This window comes from Marmota monax, unplaced genomic scaffold (assembly GCF_021218885.2).
Source record: "Marmota monax isolate L192 unplaced genomic scaffold, Marmota_monax_Labrador192_F-V1.1 WCK01_AAM20220418_F8-fsc00004, whole genome shotgun sequence".
Taxonomy (NCBI): domain Eukaryota; kingdom Metazoa; phylum Chordata; class Mammalia; order Rodentia; family Sciuridae; genus Marmota; species Marmota monax.
The window spans coordinates 17745765-17768512 of record NW_026692881.1 but is presented as its reverse complement, the minus strand read 5'-3'; the positions used below and the strand labels follow the sequence as shown (position 1 = coordinate 17768512).

The 22748-nt window shown below is 44.9% G+C and overlaps 1 protein-coding gene and 1 non-coding gene across 4 annotated transcripts in view; one reads left to right on the top strand and one right to left on the bottom strand.

The window, feature by feature from the left end:
* Fbxw4 (F-box and WD repeat domain containing 4) overlaps positions 1-22748 on the top strand; it is an 88670-nt gene that overhangs the window by 63550 nt on the left and 2372 nt on the right. For 2 of the 3 annotated variants that reach the window (XM_046450499.2, XM_046450500.2), the window contains exon 6: positions 10085-10150. In XM_046450499.2, coding sequence (XP_046306455.1) covers positions 10085-10150 — 66 coding nt within the window. Of the gene's footprint in view, positions 1-10084; positions 10151-14143; positions 14214-22748 lie in introns of all 3 variants that reach the window. The other variant, XR_009227311.1, reaches the window with a different exon arrangement.
* Positions 9498-9570, bottom strand: Trnaa-ugc (transfer RNA alanine (anticodon UGC)). Its single transcript has one exon. It is a non-coding gene; the product is annotated as a tRNA-Ala (tRNA).

Below are 22748 nucleotides of genomic sequence, written 5' to 3'. Positions count from 1 at the left end.
ATGTCTTCTGTTGTGTAGAAATTTCTGTTACTTGCAGATTAATTCTATCAACTTTACCTTTATAGCCTCAGATTAATACCTTTCTGAGATTATAAAAATATTTTCCTATAACTTTCATGGCTTTTCATAGAGTTTTAAAAAAGTTTATTTCCTAAGTCCATCTGGAATTAACATCTCCTGGAGGCAGGGCTCTAATTTCATTTTATTTTTTCACATGTATATTCAATAATCTGTACCATTTGTTAACTGGTTTCATTTTTTTACCACTCTCTCTGAAGATCACAGTTAAGATCTGATTCTCCACAAATACATGGGTGTGGCTTTGTATTCTTTATTCTGGTCCATTGATCTATCTGTCTAGCGTGAATATAGTCTACTCTATATAATATCTGTTTACTCTAGCATAGTAAGCTTTACACTATCTTTTGATCTGGTAGAGTAACTTTCTCATTGTTCTTTTTCAAATATGCCTGGGTTATTTTTATACTTTTCTTCCAGATGAATTTTAGAATCAATTGATTAAATAAAAAATCTTGGTTATGGGGCTGGGATTGTGGCTCAGCAGTAGAGCACTTGCCTAGCACGTGAGTGTGAGGCACTGGGTTCAAGCCTCAGCACCACATAAAAATAAATAAATAAAATAAAGATTTTTTTTTAAAAAAATTGGTTAGATAAGATGATATTGAATTTGTAGATTAATTAGAGGAGAACTGACCGTCCCATAATCTTGAGACTTCCTATCTAGGAGCATGATACATTTCTCCAGTTATTCAATGTCCTTTAGTAAAGTCTTATGTGTTTTGCATGTGGATCTTTTCTTTTTTTATTTTTTGAGACCAAGTCTCACTAAGTTGCTGAGGCTGGTCTCAAATTCATGATCCTCCAAGTCAGTGGGATTACAGGCTTATACCACTATGCCTCTTGGCCTTTTCTTACTTTTTTAAAGTATTTTATAGTTTTAAAATTCTTTCCGTGAATGTATATTTACATTTTTTAATTGGTTATTGCTTGTATGTCTGTGGGTGTTTGTGATATGCCATACACTGTTCCAAGCATTTATCCCCAAGAATTTTTACAAGTGTATGTCTAGGTACTATTGTCATTCCTATTTTACAGATAAAGAAACTAGGTGTATTTGTCCATTTTTCTCTTACAATCACAAAATACGTGAGGCTGGGTAACTTTATGAAGAAAAGAGGTTTGTTTGGCTCAAGGTTCTGGAGATACAGGGTTGATGAGCCACATCTCATGATGGACTTCTTGCTGGCAGAGTCCTGAGGTGGTGCAGGGCATTGCATTCCAAGAGACTGGAACATGCAGCTGGGTCATTGTGTTTCCTCTGGTGTGTTTGTCTGTCTTTCTCTCTTCTTATAAAGCCTCCAGGATTCAGTCATGGGGGTTCCACCCTGATAACCTTATCTAATTCTAATCACCTCCCAAAGGCTTCCTCTCTAAATGCTATACTTGGGTTAAGTTTCCACCTTCTGAATATCTCACAATGGGGATTAAATTTCATGATATGAACCCTTAGGGGACACTCAGAACACTTTGAACCCATAGCACTGGACTTTAGAGAGGTTAAATAACTTGCCTAAGATGACCCAGTAACTAGGTGCAGAGCCAAGAATCCATGCCTGTATTCCTTTCTGCTATTGCATGCCACATTCCTGCCACCTCATTCAACTCTGGGATTAGTTTGAATTTCTTTTTTTCACTGAATCTATTACGTTTTCTAGATAAACAGTTATATTGTCTGCAAATAATAACCATGTATAGCTAGTCTTTTTCCATGCTTCTTTTTGGGTATCTAATTTTGTGAATATCATATTGTCATTTCTTAGGAAGTCTGCCCTAGTTAGTGTTTGTTTCCTTTAGCCCTGAGACACATTGCCATTTCTTTCTTTCAGAAGCACACAGGGCAAGCAGTTGCATGTGTTTCAGTGCCATATAATGGAAAATATAGTTTAGAAACTCTTCTCCCTGAAGCCCTCAGCCCATCTTGTTAAATTCAAAGATCAAATGAGCATAAGTCATTCCACTGTAATGGATTTGTTTTTGTTTTTTTTTCTTAATGTTTTCCCCTCTCTATTAATTCCATCCTTCCATTGCTCAAGTTTCTGATTCTTGAGTGGAGTGAGTGCATCTGGGAAGAACAGCCTCTGCCCCAAGCCACCTCTTCTCTATCCTGGGCCAGGATCTTTTATCCTTTACCATTGGTCTCCCTGTAGGCACTTCCCAGCTGTGGGATCACATCCTCCCTGGGGCCCTTTATTGGGCCTGCCTTGTTAGAATTACAGTGGGGTGAGGAGTAAAGCAGCAGGAGCTCCAGCCATTCTATCCAGGCCTAATCTTCTAGGAATCCTCTTGTACCATTCTGTCCTTGATGGTCTTGGCCTGAGAGAGGTCTGAGGCCTGTGTGTGTAACTAAAGAGAGAGGTAGTTCAGGGTTTCCCAATTGTAGACATCAGGAGTCAGTCTTCTCCCTGCTAGCCACTAGGGCCACGTTGAGAGGAGAGGCCAGTGGAGTTCCTGCCTTCTGATCAGGGGCTTCCTGACCTGACCTTGGGTACTGCTTCAGCCCAAGGTGTGTCAGGGTGGACGTTGCTGACACTGGCTCTAGCAGGCAGCTCATTATCTAGTCTGCCTGCTCTTGAGGGCCCTGAATTTCGACAGGAGTGTTTACTACATTGTGGTTTCTCTTACAAAATGTAAATAATGTGTTTTTCTCTTTAAAAATCAGTACAGAATACTCATTAAAGATAAGATTTGGAAAAGAAAAAAGAGGAAAGAATTACTTATCACTTTTTTGCCCTAACACAATTACTTTAAGCATTTTAGTGTTTTCTCCCACTCTTTCATTTTCTATGCACAGGGTGTTTTTTTGCTTTTTAATACTGGGTATTGAACCTAGGGGTGCTTTACCACTGAGCCATATCACCAGCACTTTTAATTTTTAAAATTTGAGACAGGGTCTAAATTGCTGAGGGCCTTGCTAAGTTGCTGAGGCTGGTCTTGAACTTGTGATCCTCCTGCCTCAGCCTCCCGAATCGCTGGGATTACAGGTGTATACCACCACGCCTGACTGCACAAACTGTTTTTTAAAAAATAGTTGTAATAAAGCAGTTTGGACCCTACTTTTTTCTCTTATATTATTACATCATAATTACCTTGCCTGTAATCACTGGGAACATCATTTTATTTTATTTTATTTTTAATATTTATTTATTTTTTAGTTGTAGTTGCACACACTACCTTTGTTTTATTTATTTATTTTTATGTGATGCTGAGGATTGAACCCAGGGCCTCACACGCGCTAGGCGAGCACTCTACTGCTGAGCAACAATCCCAGCCCGGGAACATCATTTTAAATGACCTTGTAATATTCCGTTGAGTAGAATAATCATTGTTTATCTCCCATGTTTTTGGTCTTGGCCCCTTGAAGGCAAGGGATTTCCTCCTTCCCCAATTACCTGATTGTGGCCCAGTCATCCATGAAGTTGGCTAAACTGAATGTATATTTTCTGCCTGCACCCTGTCTTTGAGGTTATTGTATGCCAGTTGTGTGTGAAATGGGGATTCTGTTTGTCTTAAAGTTTACTCATTCAACCTTCAGACAGGCCTGTTGGTCTTACTGTCCTTTAGTTTGATGAACAAAGTTGTATTTAGCTCTTGGAATTCCCCCTCTTCTTCTACATGCCACTGTGGACAGTGGGCCCTATTTGCATGCTCTGGGCCCCCATTACCAGGTCTGTGGATGCATTCAGGGTGGGTGTACCCCTGGCTGCAAGGTGGGGGGTGTTTGTGTGAGAAAAACAAGATTTCTTTGTCTCTTTTTTTTCCCTCCCAATGCACATTTGTTTCCTTCCTCCTGGGTGCCTAAGGTACCCTGTGGGCCTGAATCTCAGACACTAGCTTTCTCGTACTTTCACAGGCTTCCGCCTCTATCTTTCCTCTTCCTGACTTTTCTTGACCCTTGCTCCCCCTCCACTGGTCCCTCCCTCACTGTGCTGTCACTGCAGCCACTGCCCTGGCTTCCCCTCGCCAGTTTGTGTGACCTTCGCACTGTATTCATGCTTCGGGACTTACCCGCTGTAATGATGTCAGCGACAGAGGTTAGCAGATGGTGGCAGCAGCAATGAGACCTGACATGTTCTAATGACTCCCTCCTTTCCACCCTTGCTGGCCAAGCTGATAGAGGGGCAGGGGTTTTCTTGAGGTATTTAAGGAGGGGGCCAAGGGAAATCGGGGGGCCCCCAGGTGCCGATGAGGCCTGTGACCTTTGCTGCTATAATATCAGTGTTTCACAAGCAGGGCGGTTCAGGAGCCCACTTGCAGCCCATCAAAAATTGATTTAATTGCAATTTTTCCTCCAATTAGGAGCAGTGGAGCCTGACTAATTGGAGTAATAGAGAGTAATAAGGCTCAGATAAAAAGCCTTCCTCGGCTGCCTTTGTATCTCGTGTCAGTGCCTGTCAGAGGTCAGAGAGCTTGCATATTCTATTAGGCAGCCTGGCCTTCATTTGTACAAATTAGTTTACCCAACAGTAATTAAAATGCCAATGCGGGTTGAAGAGAACTGAATACACTTGATGGGCATGTTGGTGAATGATGTGACAGCTCTGGTGGCCTCCCTTGCCAAAGTGTGTCAGCCCAGGCTCAGAGGCTGCTGGGGCCTGGGCCAGCTGGGCAGCTCCAGGCCAGCCACGGGCACAGCCGCTGATCACACCACTTCTGCCACTGTGTCTCCAAGCCAGGCTCTTCTTTCTTCTTCAGGTGAAATCATTTGTTTGTTGCTTCATTCATTCAAAAAGCATTTGAGTTTTCAATATATTAGGCATTATGCACAATATAATGTTGGGACACAAATAAGACTTGAATTGTAGCCCAGATAAGAGTGGTAAGTGGTGATATGAAAGCTTGGGCTCTAGAATCCAGACTGGCCAGAGTCCAATTTCAGTCCTACTGGTCACTACTTGTGTGAGCTAGAGCAATTTTCATTACCTCTCTAAGCTTCAGTTTCCTCATCTGTAAAATGAATGTTATGAGGATTAAGTAGAATAATGTTTTTGAAACACTTACTCAGTGCCTGAAAATAGTAGGTGCTCCATAAATTAGTCATCATCAGTATCTTGGGAGATTGATTCCAAGATACTAACTCCCCATCAGTGCCCAAATCTGTAGATGTTTAAGTTCCTTATATAAAATGACATAGTACTTGGATGTGACCCATGTACATCCTCCCATGTACCTTATTTATTTATTTTGGTAGTGGGGTTGAACCCAGGGGCAATTTCTCACTGAGCCACGTCCCCAGCTCTTTTTATTTTTTGAGACATGTTCTCACTAAGTTGCTTAGGGTCTTGCTAAATTGCTGAGGCTGGTTTTGAGCTTGTGATCCTCCTGCCTCAGCTTCCTGACTTTCTGGGATTACAGGTGAGTACCACTGCACCAGGCTCCCATATACTTTAAATCAGTTTTAGATTATTTCCTAATGTGTTATGTAAATAGTTGTTATATTGTGGTTTTTTTTTTTTTTGGTGTGTGTGTGTGTGTGTGTGTGGGTGTGTGTGTGTGTGGGTGTGTGTGTGTGTGGTGCTAGGGATTGAACCCAGAGCCTAATGCATGCAAGGCAAGCACTCTACCAACTGAGCTACATCCCCAGCTCACATAGTTGAGGAAAAGAAAGCCATGCTCTGTAAAGATGCAATCTTTTTTTTTTTTCTGAATGTTTTTGACCAATGGTTGGTTGAATTCATGGAGGCAGAACCCATAGATATGCAGGGCTGATTGTACTAGTGTTGTTAAAACAGCCTAAACTGATGCAAAAGCAGTGACAGTCTACTTTCCTTTCAGTCTGTCCATGCCCAATTCATTTTACTTTCCCTCTCACCTTCCTCTTCCTCTTTTAGTGTCTTGTTACCATCTGTTCTTCAACTTATATACAGAATCCCTAATTGTCCTGGTGTCTTTCTTGATGTGAGGACTTCTGTGTCTACTTCTTGGGCTGTGATAGCATCTGTGATGCCAGGCTCACCTGAGCTTGAGCTAGGGGACAAGTACAGTAGGTTGAAAATCTGGAGAAGATCTGTGACAGGATGAGAAATTGTAGAAAACTGGCTTTAGGTAAGGAATTTCTGGTCCAAAAAGGAATGACTTTTGGACCATCTGGCTAAGAGAGTGCCTGTATTTGCGTGAGCATGTATGGATGTGTGTTGACACTGGTTTTAGATACTGTTAGTATTTCTTTTGAGGTTCTTATGAGGGATTTCTCTCACAACCATGTGTAACAGTCAGGTGTCATTCAGATTTCAGTATTTGGTGATTTGGGGGTATTCCTTCAAGAAGTAGAAGGAGCTGGTGCTGGGGATATAGCTCAATTGGTAGAGTGCTTGACTCCCATGCCCAAGACCCTGGGTTCAATCCCCAGCACCACCTAAAAAAAAAAAAAAAGGGAGCTGGGCCCAGGGTAATGTCTGTGATCCCAGATACACTGGAGACTTAAGCAGAAAGATCACAAATTTGAGGCCAGCCTGGGCAACTTGGAGACCCTGTCTCAAAATAAAGTAAAAAGGACTGGGGGATGTAGCTCAGTGGTAGAATCCTTGCCAAGCATTTGCAAGGTCCTGAGTTCAATCTCTAGTATCACCAAAAAAATAAAAAGGCAGGGGCTGGGGTTGTGGCTCAGCGGTAGAGCGCTCGCCTAGCACATGTGGGGCGCTGGGTTCGATCCTTAGCACCACATAAAAATAAAATAAAGATATTGTGTCCAACTACAACTGAAAAACAAAATATTTTTTAAAAATAAATAAATAAATAAAAAGGCAGCAGTGGAACCACCTTCTCAGCCCACATGACTGACTTCTTGAGCTATGTTGGCTTTGGGCCCTGTAAGGCCCTTTCTGTGCAATTCCACAGATTTGTGTGAAGTTCCTCCTCTGGGTCATGTACTGCTGAGCTCTGAAGTACACATGACAGTTCCTTAGGAGGAGCCATAGAAGGAATGACATGTGTTTTCATTTTGTAGTTCTACAGATTTCTTGAACCGTTGACGTGCTTAGTATCAGGCCCAGCACAGTAAAGGATGTGGAAAGAATAGGTGCTGATGTCAGGTAGATGCCAAGGGTGCAGGAGACCAGACCACGGTGTTACATTGGGCACAAGGGCTGTGGAGCTTAGAGAACTGAGGGTGATGGAGCCATCCGTGAGGAACAAACCCCACCCATAGCCCCTTTCAAAGTACCCTTTCTGGACAGTATGGAGGGTGCCAACCGTGTATGCAGCAGGTCCTATGTACAGCCACAGAATCCTGGCGTGTTCCCTGAAGCTGGGCTGTTGCTTCATTTCCCTTTCTCTACAATGGGAATAATGACTTGTATTTCATGGGTTCACTGGGATGTGAAACATCTTTTGGGTTTGCCCAAGTAGTGAATCCCTTCCCTTCTTCTGCCCCACGTGTCTGTTGCAAGCTCTGGGACACTGCACTTGAGCTTACCCTTTTTTATCATCTGATTTTGAATCTCGCTGCTCTGTGGCTTTTACCTCATTCTTCCTAATGACTGTAGGAACTGGGGAGTGGGGTGGGGAGCAAGCATGGCCACAAGTAGTGGGAAATAGTTCTAGGTGTGCAGGATTGTGTCTACAGGCAGTCTGACCCTTAGTGCCCCAGGCAATCCCTGGTTTGGATGTGAGTCCTGGTGTCCCCCAGCAGGATCTGGCTCAAGGTATGCTAAACTGTTGCTCACATAGTTTTTTTTTTTACTGAGTGTTATATTTCATTAAACTCTTAAGTCTTCATAAGTCCCTTGAAAACACTCTTCTTTATCTCCCTTCCTGTTTCACAGTAGCTAGGCAAGAGGAAAGGATAGCTTTTAGAGAGAAACGGTGATAGGTATTATGACCAGGCAATTAAGAAAGCCCTTCATAGGATATGAAGGTGAGGGGCTCTTCTGTTAGTGGCAGATGGTTATGGGTAGATATGGGTGAGTATAGGACAGGAATCCCTGAGAAGGGGTATGGCGTCCCCATCCCACCCCCACCCTGCCTGCTGAGAGGTCAGATTTGTGGGTGTGGCAAGAATTAAAGTTCTACACTCCACCCCGCCCCCATTGACTTACCTTGACACTAATTTAGGCCTGTGGCTAACCAGAGGCCTGCTGTAGGCCTCCTTAAGATGTCTGTCTGCATTGGCACCCTCCACCTGGCCCCCACTCCTCAAAATTTAGAGAACCCAATTGCCCGATCCAATGATTTCCAAGTGGCTATTATGTTTCCAACTTAAGGTAATTGGCTTTACCAATTATTAATAGATTACCCTAAAGAGAAAAGTATGGTGGGAGGGAGGTGAGGGCCACACCTCCTGATTTTGTAGTTTGGATCTTCAATGTCCAGTGGATGCTTCCTAGCCTGGGAGTTGCTTGGGGCATGGCAGGAGTGGTTGTTTTGGCACTGCTGCTCTACAGTATAGTGGCTGCTGGCAATCCTGTAGGTCAAGAGGAAGCTGGGATGATAGAGCATGTCCCTGAAGGAAGTCTTGACTTGAGGCACAAGGGCCCCAGGGTGTCTCATATGGCTTTGTTATCAGCTTGGGACTGACAAGCCACACCACCCTGCAATTTGGATGGTAAATCAGCAGCTTGGCTAATGCCTGCCCTAACATCTCCCTTATCAGCAACAGCAGCCAGCTCCCCAGTCCAGCCCAAGCCACTGGTTTCTTGAGAGTCCTTCCTGTAGAAATCCATTTCTCACTGACAGGCCTGGGAGTAGAGCACAGGTGCTGGACTGGGCAGATGGGCTCCTGCCTCACATTGCCAATGTGTCATTAGTATATCCAGTCTCTCTTGCCCCATACAAGACAAGTAGAGACATGGCCTATCCCTGCCCCAGGGCCCCTGAATGACACAATTGCTTTTAATTTTCCTGTTTGGCCTTAGATTTTCAAGCCTAGGTTTCCTGAAGGCAACTCCCCATCCCTTGTGTGTTGCTGCTGCCAAATTCTCAAACAAAGGACTGGTCTGGCTCATAGGTTCAAGTTCTAGTCCTAGCACTGTGGATAGCCTGGCTTATTACATTGACCCTTCCCACACAGTTCATGTCTCCACTTAAAATAAAACTATGCAGATTATACGTTGAGTCTTTAGGGGTTTAAGAGACACTTAGAAAAACATGGCCAGCATACTTCTCACCTGCATCTTGGCAACTTTGGACAGTACCTTTGGAGGACTTTTCCTGACTCCCATCCCACTCCCCTGACCACTTGATCCCTCACGTGTCCAGCCTGTGTATTAGCATAAACTTATCTGTAGGATTTACTTACCTTTCCTCTTTGTCCTTTTCTCAGTTTGATACATTTATACCTGCCCGTGCTTATCCCATATTGCCAGGTTCCCTCAGTTCTTAAACCATTCAGGAATGCTCCAGTCACCCCTGCCTCTAACTAGGGCATCACCTACTAGCCTCCAATTGTGTGTTCCCATGAGGCTTTTTTTTTTTTTTTTTTTTGGTGGTACTGGGAATCGAACCCAGGGACTTGTGCATGCAAGGCAAGTACTCTACCAACTGAGCTATATCCCCAGCCCCCCATGAGGCCTTTTCTGGGCTGTGGCATGTGCTCTTGTGTTCATACAACTGCAGCCTGACAGGCTTGCTCCCTTGGGCCCAGAATGGAACATCTAGAGGTCTGTTTTATGGTGGGCAGAGACCACTCAACCCAGTGTGAGTAGTAGGCTCATCTATGATTTTTTTTTTTTTTTATACCTTTACTTTATTTTTTCACTTTTATGTAGTGCTGAAGATTGAACCCAGGGCCTCCCACATGCTAGGCAAGCACTCTACAGCTGAGCCACAACCCCAGCCCCTCAGCTATGATTGAACCCAAAGGTCCTCTGTCCAGGCAGCCCTGGGAGTCTGCAGCCCTCCCCTTCCAAGCTATCTTCCCATGATTGCTCTGATCACTCTCAGCTGCTTTTCATTCTGGATTAACTCCACCATCCCCTAGGAAACAAGCCCTGCATTTTCCACTGTGTGGCCATTTTCGACACAAGTTCTGACAAGCCAGATCTAACTCTGTTCTCTTTTTGTTTGGCAGCTCTTTTGTGACAGGGACAGCTTGTTGTGGGCACTTCTCACCCCTAAGAATCTGGGACCTCAACAGGTAAGATTCCTGAGCCCACCATGGCATCCAGTGGGAGGTGGAGCTGGAATAACTGGGGAGGCAAAGGAAAGAGCTAGCAGAGCCAGCCCTGCCTCAGTTTGCCAAGTGGTCCTGGGGAGGAGGCTAGAGAAGATTCTGGCCTGAAACCTACTGGCAACCTCCATGGTGGTGCCTTCTGATGTGGAGTCATTTGGGGTTAGATTGAGGAGAACATTGAAGTAATTTGTAACAAGGAAATAATTTCATATGGAATTTGTGATAACAATTTGGAATTATGATATCCTCTCTTAGGAGTTACTGGCTACATGATTACATAAAATCCCATTTATCCTCAGGTGATTTTTGTAAAAGAAATTATGGAGGTGGTTTATAGAATCTATAAAAACAATTATACAGAACAATTAAAATACATCTAGGTTTTATTCCTTGCTTTGGTAGGCTTGACACTGTCCCATCTGATTATCTAACATTCTGTTATTTAAAAAAAAAACTTTTATTTTGAAATAATTATATATGCATAGAGTTACAAAGGTAACTTAAATACTCATTAACATCTTACATAATATAGTATAATGTCAAAACTAGGGAATTGGCATGGATGCAATCCACTGTCCTTTATTTCAATTGTGAATGTATGTGTAATTCTATGCAGTTTATTACATGTGAAGATTCATGTGCTCACTTCCACAATCAATATACAGAACTATCTGTTCCATTAGCACAAATATCCCTCATCCACCCCTTCACAGTTATACCATTCCCTCTTGTCTGTAACTCCTGGCAACCACTTCTGTGTTCTCCATCTAATTTTGTCATTTTGAAGATGTTACATAAATGGAATCACACAGTATGTTACCTTTTGTGACTGGTTCTTTAAAAAATTTAGCACACTTTCTGTGAGACTCATGGAAGTACTGCATGTATCAGTAGCTTATTTCCTCTTTTTTTCTGAGTAGTGTTCCATGGTGTGGATGCACCCAAGTTTCTTTCTCCATTAAAGAACATCAATCCTTTGAAGTGCACTTAGGTTGTTTTCAATTTTTTGACTATTGCAGATAAAGCTGTTAAGAACATGGGGCTAGGGGTGTGGCTCAAGCGGTAACGTGCTCGCCTGGCATGCGTGGGGCGCTGGGTTCTATCCTCAGCACCACATAAAAATAAAATAATAAAGATGTTGTGTCCACCGAAAACTAAAAAATAAATATTAAAAAATTAAAAAAAAAACATATGTGATAGGTTTTTATGTGGATGCACATTTTTTTTAAGAGAGAGAGAGAATTTTTTTATTTTATTTTTTTTTAGCTTTCGGTGGACACAACATCTTTGTTTGTATGTGGTGCTGAGGATCGAACCCGGGCCGCACGCATGCCAGGCGAGCGCGCTACCGTTTGAGCCACATCCCCAGCCCTCGATGCACGTTTTTTAAAATTTTTAAATTCTTTTTAGTTACACACGACAGTAGAATGTATTTGCACTTATTATAAATTTATGGAGTATAATTTCCCATTCTTGTGGTTGTACAGGATATGGAGTTACACTGGTTGGGTATTCATATATGAACATAGCAAAGTTATGTCTGATTCATTCTACTGTCTTTCCTATTCCCTTCCCCCACCCCTTCCCTTCATTTCTCCTTTGTCTAATACAATGAACTTCTATTCTTCCCTCCCCTGCCCTTATTGTGTATTAGCATCATCATATCAGAGAGGATATTTGGCCTTGGTTTTTTTGAGGATTGGCTTATTTCACTTAGAATGATGCTCTCCAGTTCCATCCATTTACCTACAAATGCCATAGTTTCCTTCTTCTTTATGGCTGAGTAATAGTCCATTGTGTATTTATACCATAGTTTCTTTATCCACTCATCTGTTGAAGGGCACCTAGGTTGGTTCCAAATCTTAGCTATTGTGAACTGAGTTGTTTAAACATTGATGCGGCCACATCACTAGAGTAGGCTGACTTTAAGTCCTTTGGGTATGTGCTGAGGAGTGGGATAACTGGATCAAATGGTGGTTCTATTCCAAGTTTTCTAAGAAATCTCCATATTGCTTTCCAAAGTGGTTACACTGATTTGCAGTCCCATCAGCAGAGTATGAGTGTACCTTTTCCCCCACATCCTCACCAACAGTTATTGTTATTTGTATTCTTGATAATTGCCATTCTTTTTCTTTTAATATTTATTTTTTAGTTTTAGGTGGACACAGCATCTTTATTTTTTTTTAATTTTTTACGTGGTGCTGAGAGTTGAACCCAGTACCTCACGCATGCCTTGTGACCGTGCTACCACTTGAGCCACATCCCCAGCCCAGATAATTGCCATTCTTACTGGAGTGAGACGAAATCTCAGTGCATTAATTTGCATTTCTCTAACTGCTAGAAATTTTGAACATTTTTTCATATATTTGTTGACCAGTAGTATTTCTTGTTCTGTGAAGTGTCTGTGCAGTTCCTTTGCCCATTTATTGATTGGGTTATTTGTGGGTTTTTTTTTTTTTTATGTCGAGTTTTTTGAGTTCTTTGTATATCCTGGAGACTAATGCTCTGAGGTGCAGATGGCAAATATTTTCTCCCATTCTCTAGGCTTTCTCTTCATGTTCTTGATTGTTTGCTGTGAAGAACCTTTTTAGTTTGATACCATCCCATTTATTGATTCTTAATTTTACATCTTTAGGAGTCTTATTGAGGAATTCCGTTCCTAAGCCGACATGATGTGATTTGCTCCTACTTTTTCTTCTCATAGGTGCAGGGTCTCTGGTCTAATGCCTAGGTCCTTGAGCCACTTCGAGTTTAATTTTGTATAGGGTAATAGAAAGGGGTTTAATTTCATTTTGCTACATGTGGATTTCCAGTTTTGTGGGTGCATATTTTCATTTCTCTGGGATAAATGTGCTAGGTTGTTTGATAAGTGTATGTTTGGTTTTTTTCTGTCCAACTTTTTCAGAGTATCAATATCATTTTACATTTCTACCAGCAATGTATGAGAGATTCTTTACATTTTTACCAGCATTTGATATTGTCATTATTTTTTATTTTAGCTGTTGTATAATAGGTATCTTATCCTGGTTTTTATTTGGGGAGGGTACTGGGAATTGAACTCAGGGGAACTCGACCATTGAGCCACATCCCCAGTCCTATTTTGTATTTTATTTAGAGACAGAGCCTCATTTTGCTGAGGCTGGCTTTGAACTCATGACCCTCCTGCTTCAGCCTCCAAGCCACTGGGATCATAAGTGTGCACTACCATACCTGGCTCATCTTGGTTTTAACTGCAGTTTTGCTAGTAGCTGATGATATTGAACATATTTCCATATGTTTATTTACTATTTGCATGTTCTGCTTATTAGCAAAATATCTGACCATGTCTTGGCCCACTGGGTTGTTTGTTTTTTTTACTGATGACTTTTGCACATTCTTTATATATTCTAGACATTAGTTCTTTGCAAATTAGTGGTTTGCAAATATCTTCTCCTAATCTATAGCTTAATGTGTAGTTTAATGCATTTCTGCAGAACAGGTTTTAAATTTTGATCCAGTCCAAATTATTGACTTTTTTTTCCTTATTGATTATACCTTTAAGTCTAAAGACTTTTCAGTTAGCCCTGAGTTTTTTTTTTCCCCACAATTTTTATTGGTACATTATAGTTGTACATAATGCTGGGATTTGTTGCTACACATTCTTACATGCACACAGTATAACAATAATTTGGCCAATATCATTCCCAGTATTTCCCTTTTCCCTTCCCTCCTCTCTCCTCCTGGTCCCTTTCCTGTACTCTACTGATCATCTTTCCGTTTTCATGAGATTTCATGAAATCTCCTTTTCCTTTTTCCTCTCTAGCTTTCACATATGAGAGAAAACACATGACCCTATTTATTTCACTTAACCAAATATTCTCAAATTCCATCCATTTTCCTTTAAATAACATAATTTTCTTTTCTTTTCTTTTCTTTTTTTTTTAAAGAGAGAGAGATTTTTATTTATTTATTTTTTAGTTTTTGGCGGACACAACATCTTCGTTTGTATGTGGTGCTGAGGATCGAACCCGGGCCGCATGCATGCCAGGTGAGCGTGCTACTGCTTGAGCCACATCCCCAGCCCAATTTCATTTTCTTTATCCATTCATTTGTTGATGGACACCGAGGCTGGCTCTGTAGCTTTAGCCCTGAATTTTATTTTATTTTTTTTATTTTTTTTTTTTTTTAAAGAGAGAGTGAGAGAGATAGAGGTAGAGAGAGAGAGAATTTTTTAATATTTATTTTTTAGTATTTGGCGGACACAACATCTTTGTTTGTATGTGGTGCTGAGGATCGAACCCGGGCCGCACGCATGCCCGGCGAGCTCGCTACCGCTTGAGCCACATCCCAGCCCAAGCCCTGAATTTTAAATGCCAAAATTTACAGTAGCAGTGAAGGTGTGTTTCTTGCCAGTCTCTTCCTCTGGTTGATCTAGTTTTGTCTTCTCCTTTTCTCTCCACTTCCCTAGGGAAGTGTTCATAAGGTCTTCTTTCTGAAAAGTCCATTCTGTTATTAATCTTTCCAAAAGTTTTTTTGTAATACAAAATGTTTTAATTAAAAATGGTTTTTCCTATAACATCCTCTTCTAGTAGTCATCCAAGAACAGGGATGGAAAACTGAGTACATCCCCAAACAGAACACTGCATCTCCAGGTTGCCCTGGGTGTTAGGACGCTTACCCCTCATTAAGGCCATTTGCTTCCTAGAGCTTGATCCTGGACAAGCAGCAGCTGAACCTCTCCCTTGAAGGATAGGCTGTAGATGTCTGAATTGGTTCTGCTCTTCCAGGGTCCTCTTTTTCAGAAGAAAAAAAATCTAGGTTCTTCAGGTTTTCCTTATGGACACAGTAGAACAATTAGCCATAGTGTTATAAGTAACAAAGACCTAATTTAAAATGGCTCAAGCAATAATGTAATTATTATGATCTTAGATGACAAGGAGCAGAAGTTGGGTGGTTGGGTGGTTCCAGGGTTGATAAGTTCAGTAGTTGGAGGCCACAAAGGACAGTATTCACTCAGCTTTCTACTATGTTGCCCTGGTCACAGTGGCTTTTGCCCCTCCTTTCAGATTTGTTTAGAGCAGCTGCACTAACTCATAAGGCAACACTCAAAGGGAAGACGGAAAGAAGACACATCCCTGCCTGGGCCCCTTTTTACGATGAAGAAGCTTTTGCTAGGACCCCCTGAGCAGACTTCTCCTCACATCTAGTAGCCAAAATTGTGTTCCATTGCTCACTATAAACCACACCCTGGCAAGGGGAAGAGCCAGCTTCCCCTACACACTGGCAACACAAGGGAGGAGGGCAGGTGTGGCTCAGAGTCATTGTGTGGTAAACAAGAACAAGTCTGAGGAATAGCTGGAATAGTGTGGGGATCACACTGGCTCTAGGACCACTTTTATCCCTCTGAGTACTGAGGAGACCAGTAGATTTTAGATCTACTTTTGTTTGTGTAGCCAATGGTCATGTTGTACCATTACCAGCCTAGCTAAAACTTGGGTCTCAGACCTCTGAGATGTTGGCATCCTACAGCCTGTGAAACTTGTTCCCATGAGTTTACTCCTGAGCTCTTGCCACTCCTGGTCCTTCTTGCTTCTAAAAGGAGCTGAGCTAGGAGGAGCCCTCCCTAGTGGGAAGAAGCACGCCAGGACCAGGTCATGGGCCTGGAAGCTGCGAGGAGCTCTGCAGGGAGCTTTGCTGTGTGGCCAGAGCTTTTTTCCAGAACTACTCCACTAGGTCTGTGATCTTGAGCTGCTCTGGGCTTCAGTTTCCACAGTGGGAACTTAAAAAATGGAAAATAATTACCCCTACCTAACAGAATGAATATGAACAAAGTTATTGTAAAAAAGTGCCCCACCTCAGGGACACTCAACCAGTGCAAGCTCTGTCCTCCTTCCCGCCTCCTCCCCACCCACAGCTGTTTCCACACCAGTACCCTGGAGTTTGTGGAGGCCTAGCTTTTTAATCCTCAAAATACCTGTGACATTGTGACCAGTGGAAGAGAAAAGAAAACTGCTGACCTTGTGGCACAAAAAAAAAGCTCTTTCCAGGAAGGCTGTGGGTCACAGATGAGCACTTCTGTCAAAAGCCAGCTTCATTTAGTCATGTCACTGAGTTTTTAGGCTTAGCATCATCACTTGTCTGTGTGTAGGATGGCATACAACTGGGCAGTGCGAGCTGGGTGTACCACCATGGCCCAGCATCATCTTGAAGACTAGCTTGTCTTTGAGCTGCCTGGTTACCTTGAAGGGGACTTATGGTCTGGACGGAGTTCTAAAGCACCAACTCTTCGAATGTCATTCTCCTTAGACCTCACCAGCCACAAACACTGGGTCATTACTGCCTCCAGAATGAACCCAAATGAAAATGGGCACGAGACAGCTGCAGCCTTGATTCTTACTGGAGTCAGATAAGATTCAGCCACTCCATCCCCTGGCTGGCCTGTAGGTCCTGCATGTGGCAGGACTCCCCTGGGCATCACTTGGCACTGCCTTCTCTCCAGTCCCCAAGACTCTCCTCCTCACCTCTGGGAGGAACTGGGACTTGTATAAACATCTTTCCTATCCTCAGTGGGGGTTGAGGGAGTGAGGAGAGATGCCCTGGTGCAGGTGCCTGCTTTCCGTGGGAGGAAATGGATGGACAGGATGACTCTCCAGAGCTGTCTTTCCCAGAGAAGCCCAAGCAGATAATAAAGCCATGTAGAAAATAGGATTAAGGTAATGACCAGGCAGGACCCAGTTTGATCTTTCAATAACACCAAAGCCTGACTGACAGGCGACCTGCAAGGTGGAGCAGCATTGCCGGCAGGACTCGGGTGGTGGTGTGCTGCTCTGGCTGGATTTTTTGCTTTTAACTTGTCACCACTGAAACCTGAGTAGCTCCTGGATTTTCTTTCATGTGTGTGCTGTGACTTGAGTGGAGGGGGCATCCTGCAGGGGCAGTTGTACTCTGAGCATCTAGGCTGCCCTCAGGATGGTGGGGGCTGGGACAGCTTTTAAGGGGCAGGCATCCTGTATTCCCATCTGTGGAACCATAGCTCACACCTGTGCATCTCTCAGGTACCCTTCCTCGGGCAGCCTACACACTGAGTGATTGGAGACTCCTTTCAGTGTCTTCCTAGCTCCCCTGGCCCTTCATTCCATCAAAACCTCTAGGGACTATTTTCCACATGGACTAAGCAGGGTGGGGTGGAAGAGCACACAGTCATTGTGTAGGTGGCAAGAGGCCTGGCTGTCCCCCTTTCCCTTTCTAGAGCTGAGCTCTATGGAGTAGGGCCTGAGGACAGGGAATTTCTAATCTGTCTAGACAATAAAAATGAAGTCCTTTACCCAACCTTGAGATGCTGCTGGAGGTTCCTGTTTCTGATGGTCAATGGTCTTCAAGACTAGTTTTCAACCCTCAATTGCCAGTAACTCCTACACCTCCATCTTGGTAGACTCTGGTGATAGCCAACAGCTGAAATAGCTCCAGCTTGGCCCTGTGGTCCTGTCAGACCTCAAGAAACTATGCCAAAGTTCCTTGAGGCCTGGTGGTCTCTGTCTGCATTTCACCAGGGCCCTTGAGTAGGCCCTAGGGAAGGTGCTAGGTGTTGATTGTGTGGGTACACCTGTCAGTGGCTGGAAGGTCTGTGTGGGTCTGATGAGCCAGGCATCCCTTACCCCCTGTTGACTTGCTTTTGCTGTGGGTTTACTTTTTTGTCAAGGGGCATTTGAACTGGAGCTAGCATTGGTGCTGACAGCAGGGCATACCTCCTTGCCCCAGTAGCTGTGGGCAGGTGAGCTTCAAGATGAAGAGGCTTGGGCTGGGATTATGGCTCAGCGGTAGAAGGCTCCCCTAGCATGGGCGGGACCCTGGTTCGATCCTCAGCACCACATTAAAAAAAAAAATAAAAGGTATTGTGTTGTGTCCATCTACACCTAAAAAAAAAAAAAAAAAAAAAAAGATGAAGAGGCTTGTGATCCCAGATCTGAAGGGTATCACAGAGGGGCCAGCTACAGCCCTAAGTCATTCTGAGGACTATGAAGTAGGGCAAGGGGGTTTTGGTACTTGGCTACTTCAGAGCATTGAGTCCTCATCTGGATACCATTGCCCTGTATGTAGCATACTCTTGCACATCCCCTGTGTCTTGCTTCCCTTTGGGCCAGGGCCATCCTGTTTCCCATTATGCTTTCGTTTCCATCTTAAAGCCCCTAAATCTCTTCCTTCTCAATAAGGGTAGGAGCAGAATAGGCTTTCCACCCATTCTAACAGGTACCCTTTATTTCCCCGCTGAGCCTTTGCTCAAGCTGACTCCATGAATACTCCACATAAGGAAACCTGCTCAGATGTCAGTTTGAACAGTGCCCCATCATGAAGCCCTGTTTGAGCTGACCTATACCTGGAATTTGTGCCCTTTTCCACTGTTCAACTTGTTAGCACACTCATAAGGCCTTCAGGTTGTTCACAGGTATGGCCTGACCTATCTGCCTCTCTGAGCTGGGAACCCATCTTGATCTTCTTGCACGGGCACAGGACATTAATATGGGGCATCTGATGGCATTTGGAATGGCAAGGGGCACCTTGTTAAAGGCGGCAATGGGCAGGCTGGCTGCTCTTGAGGGTACCATCTATGCATATACCACCCAGGTGTGACTTTGTCTTTGCCCCTGGCCCTATGCCCCTCCCTGTGCAGGGACCTGGCCTTCAGTCAGGCTGATTACTGGAATTGCCCTTCTTTTAAGTACCTGCCTTCTCCTTTGAAAGTATTACTGACAGCTTTTTTCATTCTCTTTTTTTCTTTACCTCTTTAAGGAACCCTGTAATTTCTTTTTCTCTCCCCCCTTTCCTTTTTCTTTCTTGTCTCCTCTGTCTCCCTAAACTCTTTGAAATTGGCTCTCTGCCCGCTGACACCAAACTGATACTTTGCGTTTCACTTCTCCTTATCCCTTTATGGCAACAGATGTTGAAATTTTGTATCCTTTTATCTGCCCGGCTGTCCCTTCCTGTAATTACGATCCCCTTGTTAGCAGTACAAAGTGGGCTGCCCGGCTGCCGGGCCTTTGAGCCATTGTGTCTGAACATGTGTGTGTGGTGGGTACTGGGGTGTGTGCACACACACATACATGCATGTGAGAAGCTATGTACTTGGAAGGGCCCTTTCTCTCTTACCTGAAGGGACTGGGGCCAATGAAATTTCCCCAGTTTCCACTCCTCCACTGTAATGTTTGGGATGTTTCTTTGATTCTGTCACTTACCTCACTGGAGGACTAGCCTCGGGGTACCTGGGATGTGGACAGTCCTGCAAAGCATAGGTGAGACTTGCAGGTGGCCCTGGGTGTGTGTGTGTCTGTTGGGGCAAAGTTCTTGGGCAGCTGAACAGAGGACATTGAGGGCACTGAGACAGGGTAGGCACATTCCCCAGGGGAAGTACCATGACTAGAGCATGCACTCCAGAGAGTACAGACTTGACTTGGCTGTTTACTAGGCGTGCAACCTCTAAGCCTTAGTTTGCTCATCAATAAAATGGGTTAAGCTACCTTATAGGTCTGGTTAAAGGGTCACATGAGCTGGTCTGTGTGAGGCACTCCATAATACAGGACACACATAAGAATTCACCTGAGCTGTTGTATGGTAGCTACTCTGCTCCTAGGTAACCTGCACAGCTATTAGACCCTCAGGCCATTTGTCCTCTGGAGAACGAGATGTAAGAAGGTAAACTGTCCCCCTCCGTCCTCTCTCACCAAAATCTATTGCTGCATTTAAGGGTAGCACATGCCAAAGAGATGTCCTTATATGCAAACAGAAGTGGGAATGAGTACCAGAGGGAGTGCCATCAGGAACACAGTATGCTAAACGTGGCTGGAAAACGGTATTCTATGTGGGCTGGGAGATGGAGCCAGCACTGATTGGGAGTGCTCTGGCATGGGAGGTCTGTGGCAGGTGCATGGCTGGGGTAGGCATGTACAGGCTGGGATAAGAGTGAAACAGAGCATTGCATTCTAGCGTGGCACTCAGGGTCTCTCCCAGATGGATCATCCAGGTGTTCAGGGATAATACCTACCTGTAGTTAGCTGTCCCCACAAAGATAGTGATGGATGTCAGTGTTTTAAATTTCCCTCCTCCCTGACTGTTAACAGTTCCTCTCTCCTACCTTCATGTGCAACAAGACCACTAGGGCAGGGTGAGTTAGGCCAGGAGGACTTGAGTTTCTTTTAAGAAACCACTCAAGGTTGTGACCATATTCTGCTTTTCCCTGCCCAGGTACTAGGAGAAGCGACACATAGCCCAGGCCAGGGCAATGGGTCTCCTTCAGGCTACCCCTCCCCAGCCTGTCTCATTCATCAGGCTCTCGCAGGCAGGCGGCCCCATCTGTCTTTATCTTTCCCTGGGTTGAGAGAGAATTGCTGGAATAAGGCTCAGGGAGGCTGGGGTGTGGAGGCCCCCCAGCCCTCAGTGGCTCCTGGAGGTTCAGGCTTTGTCCAGAGTTGGAAGGGAATGGACTTTTTGTCTGGCCCTCTATAGTGACAGTCTGGGCCCCTGCTCCTGTCTTGGCCCAGGACTCTGAGGGGGAGCCCTGTTCCCACACAAGTGTGTGACAGCCAAGGCTCTGCACCCCCCAGCCCCCCACAGTGAGAGGCTCAGAAGCATTCTTAACATTCTTTACAGAGAAAAGGGGTGAAATGTCTGAATTTGGGGGTCACCACGTTATACAAATTGCAATCTAATCGTTTTTACAAGAACACACTTGTAGTAAGAAAAGGAGCCCAGGAGGAGGGGTGAGGAGACAGACAGCTTGTTTTGTCCCCCTCCCCCCAAAGTTTGGGGCTATTGTCAGGCCAGTCTCTCTCTCCACCAAAGCAGTTGAGCTAGAGTTTTCTAGTTAAATTGGGCTTGGGGTGGGGGCCACAAAGGGCCCATGGTGCCATTTCTGTTTGTTTTCCCAAATCAAAGCCCCAGCAGGGCTCCAATGGTACTGCTGGGCTGCTATTTGAAGAGACCGGACCATTTCCCAGAGCCTGGTGTGTCAGTTTATGCTCTGAACTTAACCTCACAGGCACTGCACAACAGAGCCTTGAGGGTCTCGAGTCCAGAGGCAAAAGAAATTGTATCTTTTTATTGGCCCATTTAAAGTGTGTGTGGCCATTTCAGAGAATCAAGAGAACACAGCAGAAAGCAACTCCTCAGCGCCTGGCCAGACCAGGCCAGGCTAACAGATGAGGGGTTCAAGGGACTTGTCCCAGCCCCTAGGGGCTGCTACTTACTGGGCTCTTGGTTCTCCCCCAAAGGGTTAGGAGCCCATGGCCTATTCTGTATTTATTAGTGGCAGCTCTGATGCTGAGGCAGGGCTCAGGTTGGCAGCCCAGTCAGGATGTTCCCCTTTGCACTGCTGACCCTGCCTAGCCCTGTAGGTGCCTGGCTGTCCTCCCCTCAGGAGAGAACCCCAGGACTAGGGTGGGCAGGCAGCGCCGTGCTGGGCTCCACTCTGCTCGTTCTCCGCCTTTCATCTTCTATTTCAAACAGACAAACGTGAAATTACTCCTACAGATTAAAGGAGAGAGCGCCTCAGTCATTCCTTATGGCCTCACTAATGGAGGGGGCAGGGCCCCCAAATCTGGAAGTAGAGAGAATTGTGGAGTACACAGCCTTCACCTGGTGTGCACAATGTATGTGTGTGCCTGTGAGAAGGAAAGAGCAAGACCCCTACTCCCCACCCACAATAGATTGCCCTGCCTAGTGTGATATGGCTGGTGTCCCAATTGGGAAGGCAGAGCTTCTCCGAGAGCAAGGTCAGTGACCTCTAGGGGATTGGGCAACCCTTCTACCTGCTCCCTTTCAGAGCCCCCAACAGACAGGCCTGTTTTCTCCCCAGCCTAGCACAGGGCCACTAAGAAGAACTTCCTTCTGGAGGAGGCTGGGCCAGCGGGAGGGACTTGGGGCCTAAACCTACACTGGACAGCAGCAGTGCTCCTTGCTGGGGGTTCACAGGGAAAGGCTGGGTGGTAGAATGGAACCCCCCAGCTTCCTTCAGCCTTTAGAGAAGACGGAGGCTCATTTGGGGAGTGGGAGGGTTGAGGGTCAGCAGCCTAAGTAAGGGGGGAGGCCTGGGGCAGAATCTGCCTTTGGACATATGGCTGGCAGCCTTGCCTTATCTGCCTCAAGCTCTTTGCCGAACACTGCCGGGGGCCATGAAGTCATCCCTACACCAGGCCTGGGCCTTTTACCTGAGTTCCCCTGTGGAGAGTCCATGACCTTGTTTTTCCTGTCATGCGAGGAAGGAGGGTCCAGCATCTCATAGGTAAAGGAAGTGGAGGCATTGGGCCCAGAGGGTGCCGCCTTCTTCATTCCCCCAACATTCTGCAGAAACTCAATACTTCTACCCATCCCCTAGCCACAGGGATTAGCGGGTGCACTTGATGTTGAAGGGTAGTTGCTAGGGCCGGGAGGCCCCCCTACATGGTTGCTAGGGGTCTGGCATGGGGCGAGGGGTCTGCCCACTGCCGCGGTCACGGAGGGAATTACACAGTCACAAAGAAATTGTTCTTCTCAGTAATCTGCTCCTGGCCTCCGGGTGGGGTGAGGGTGGGGGAGCAGGCTGGAGCCCAGCAGG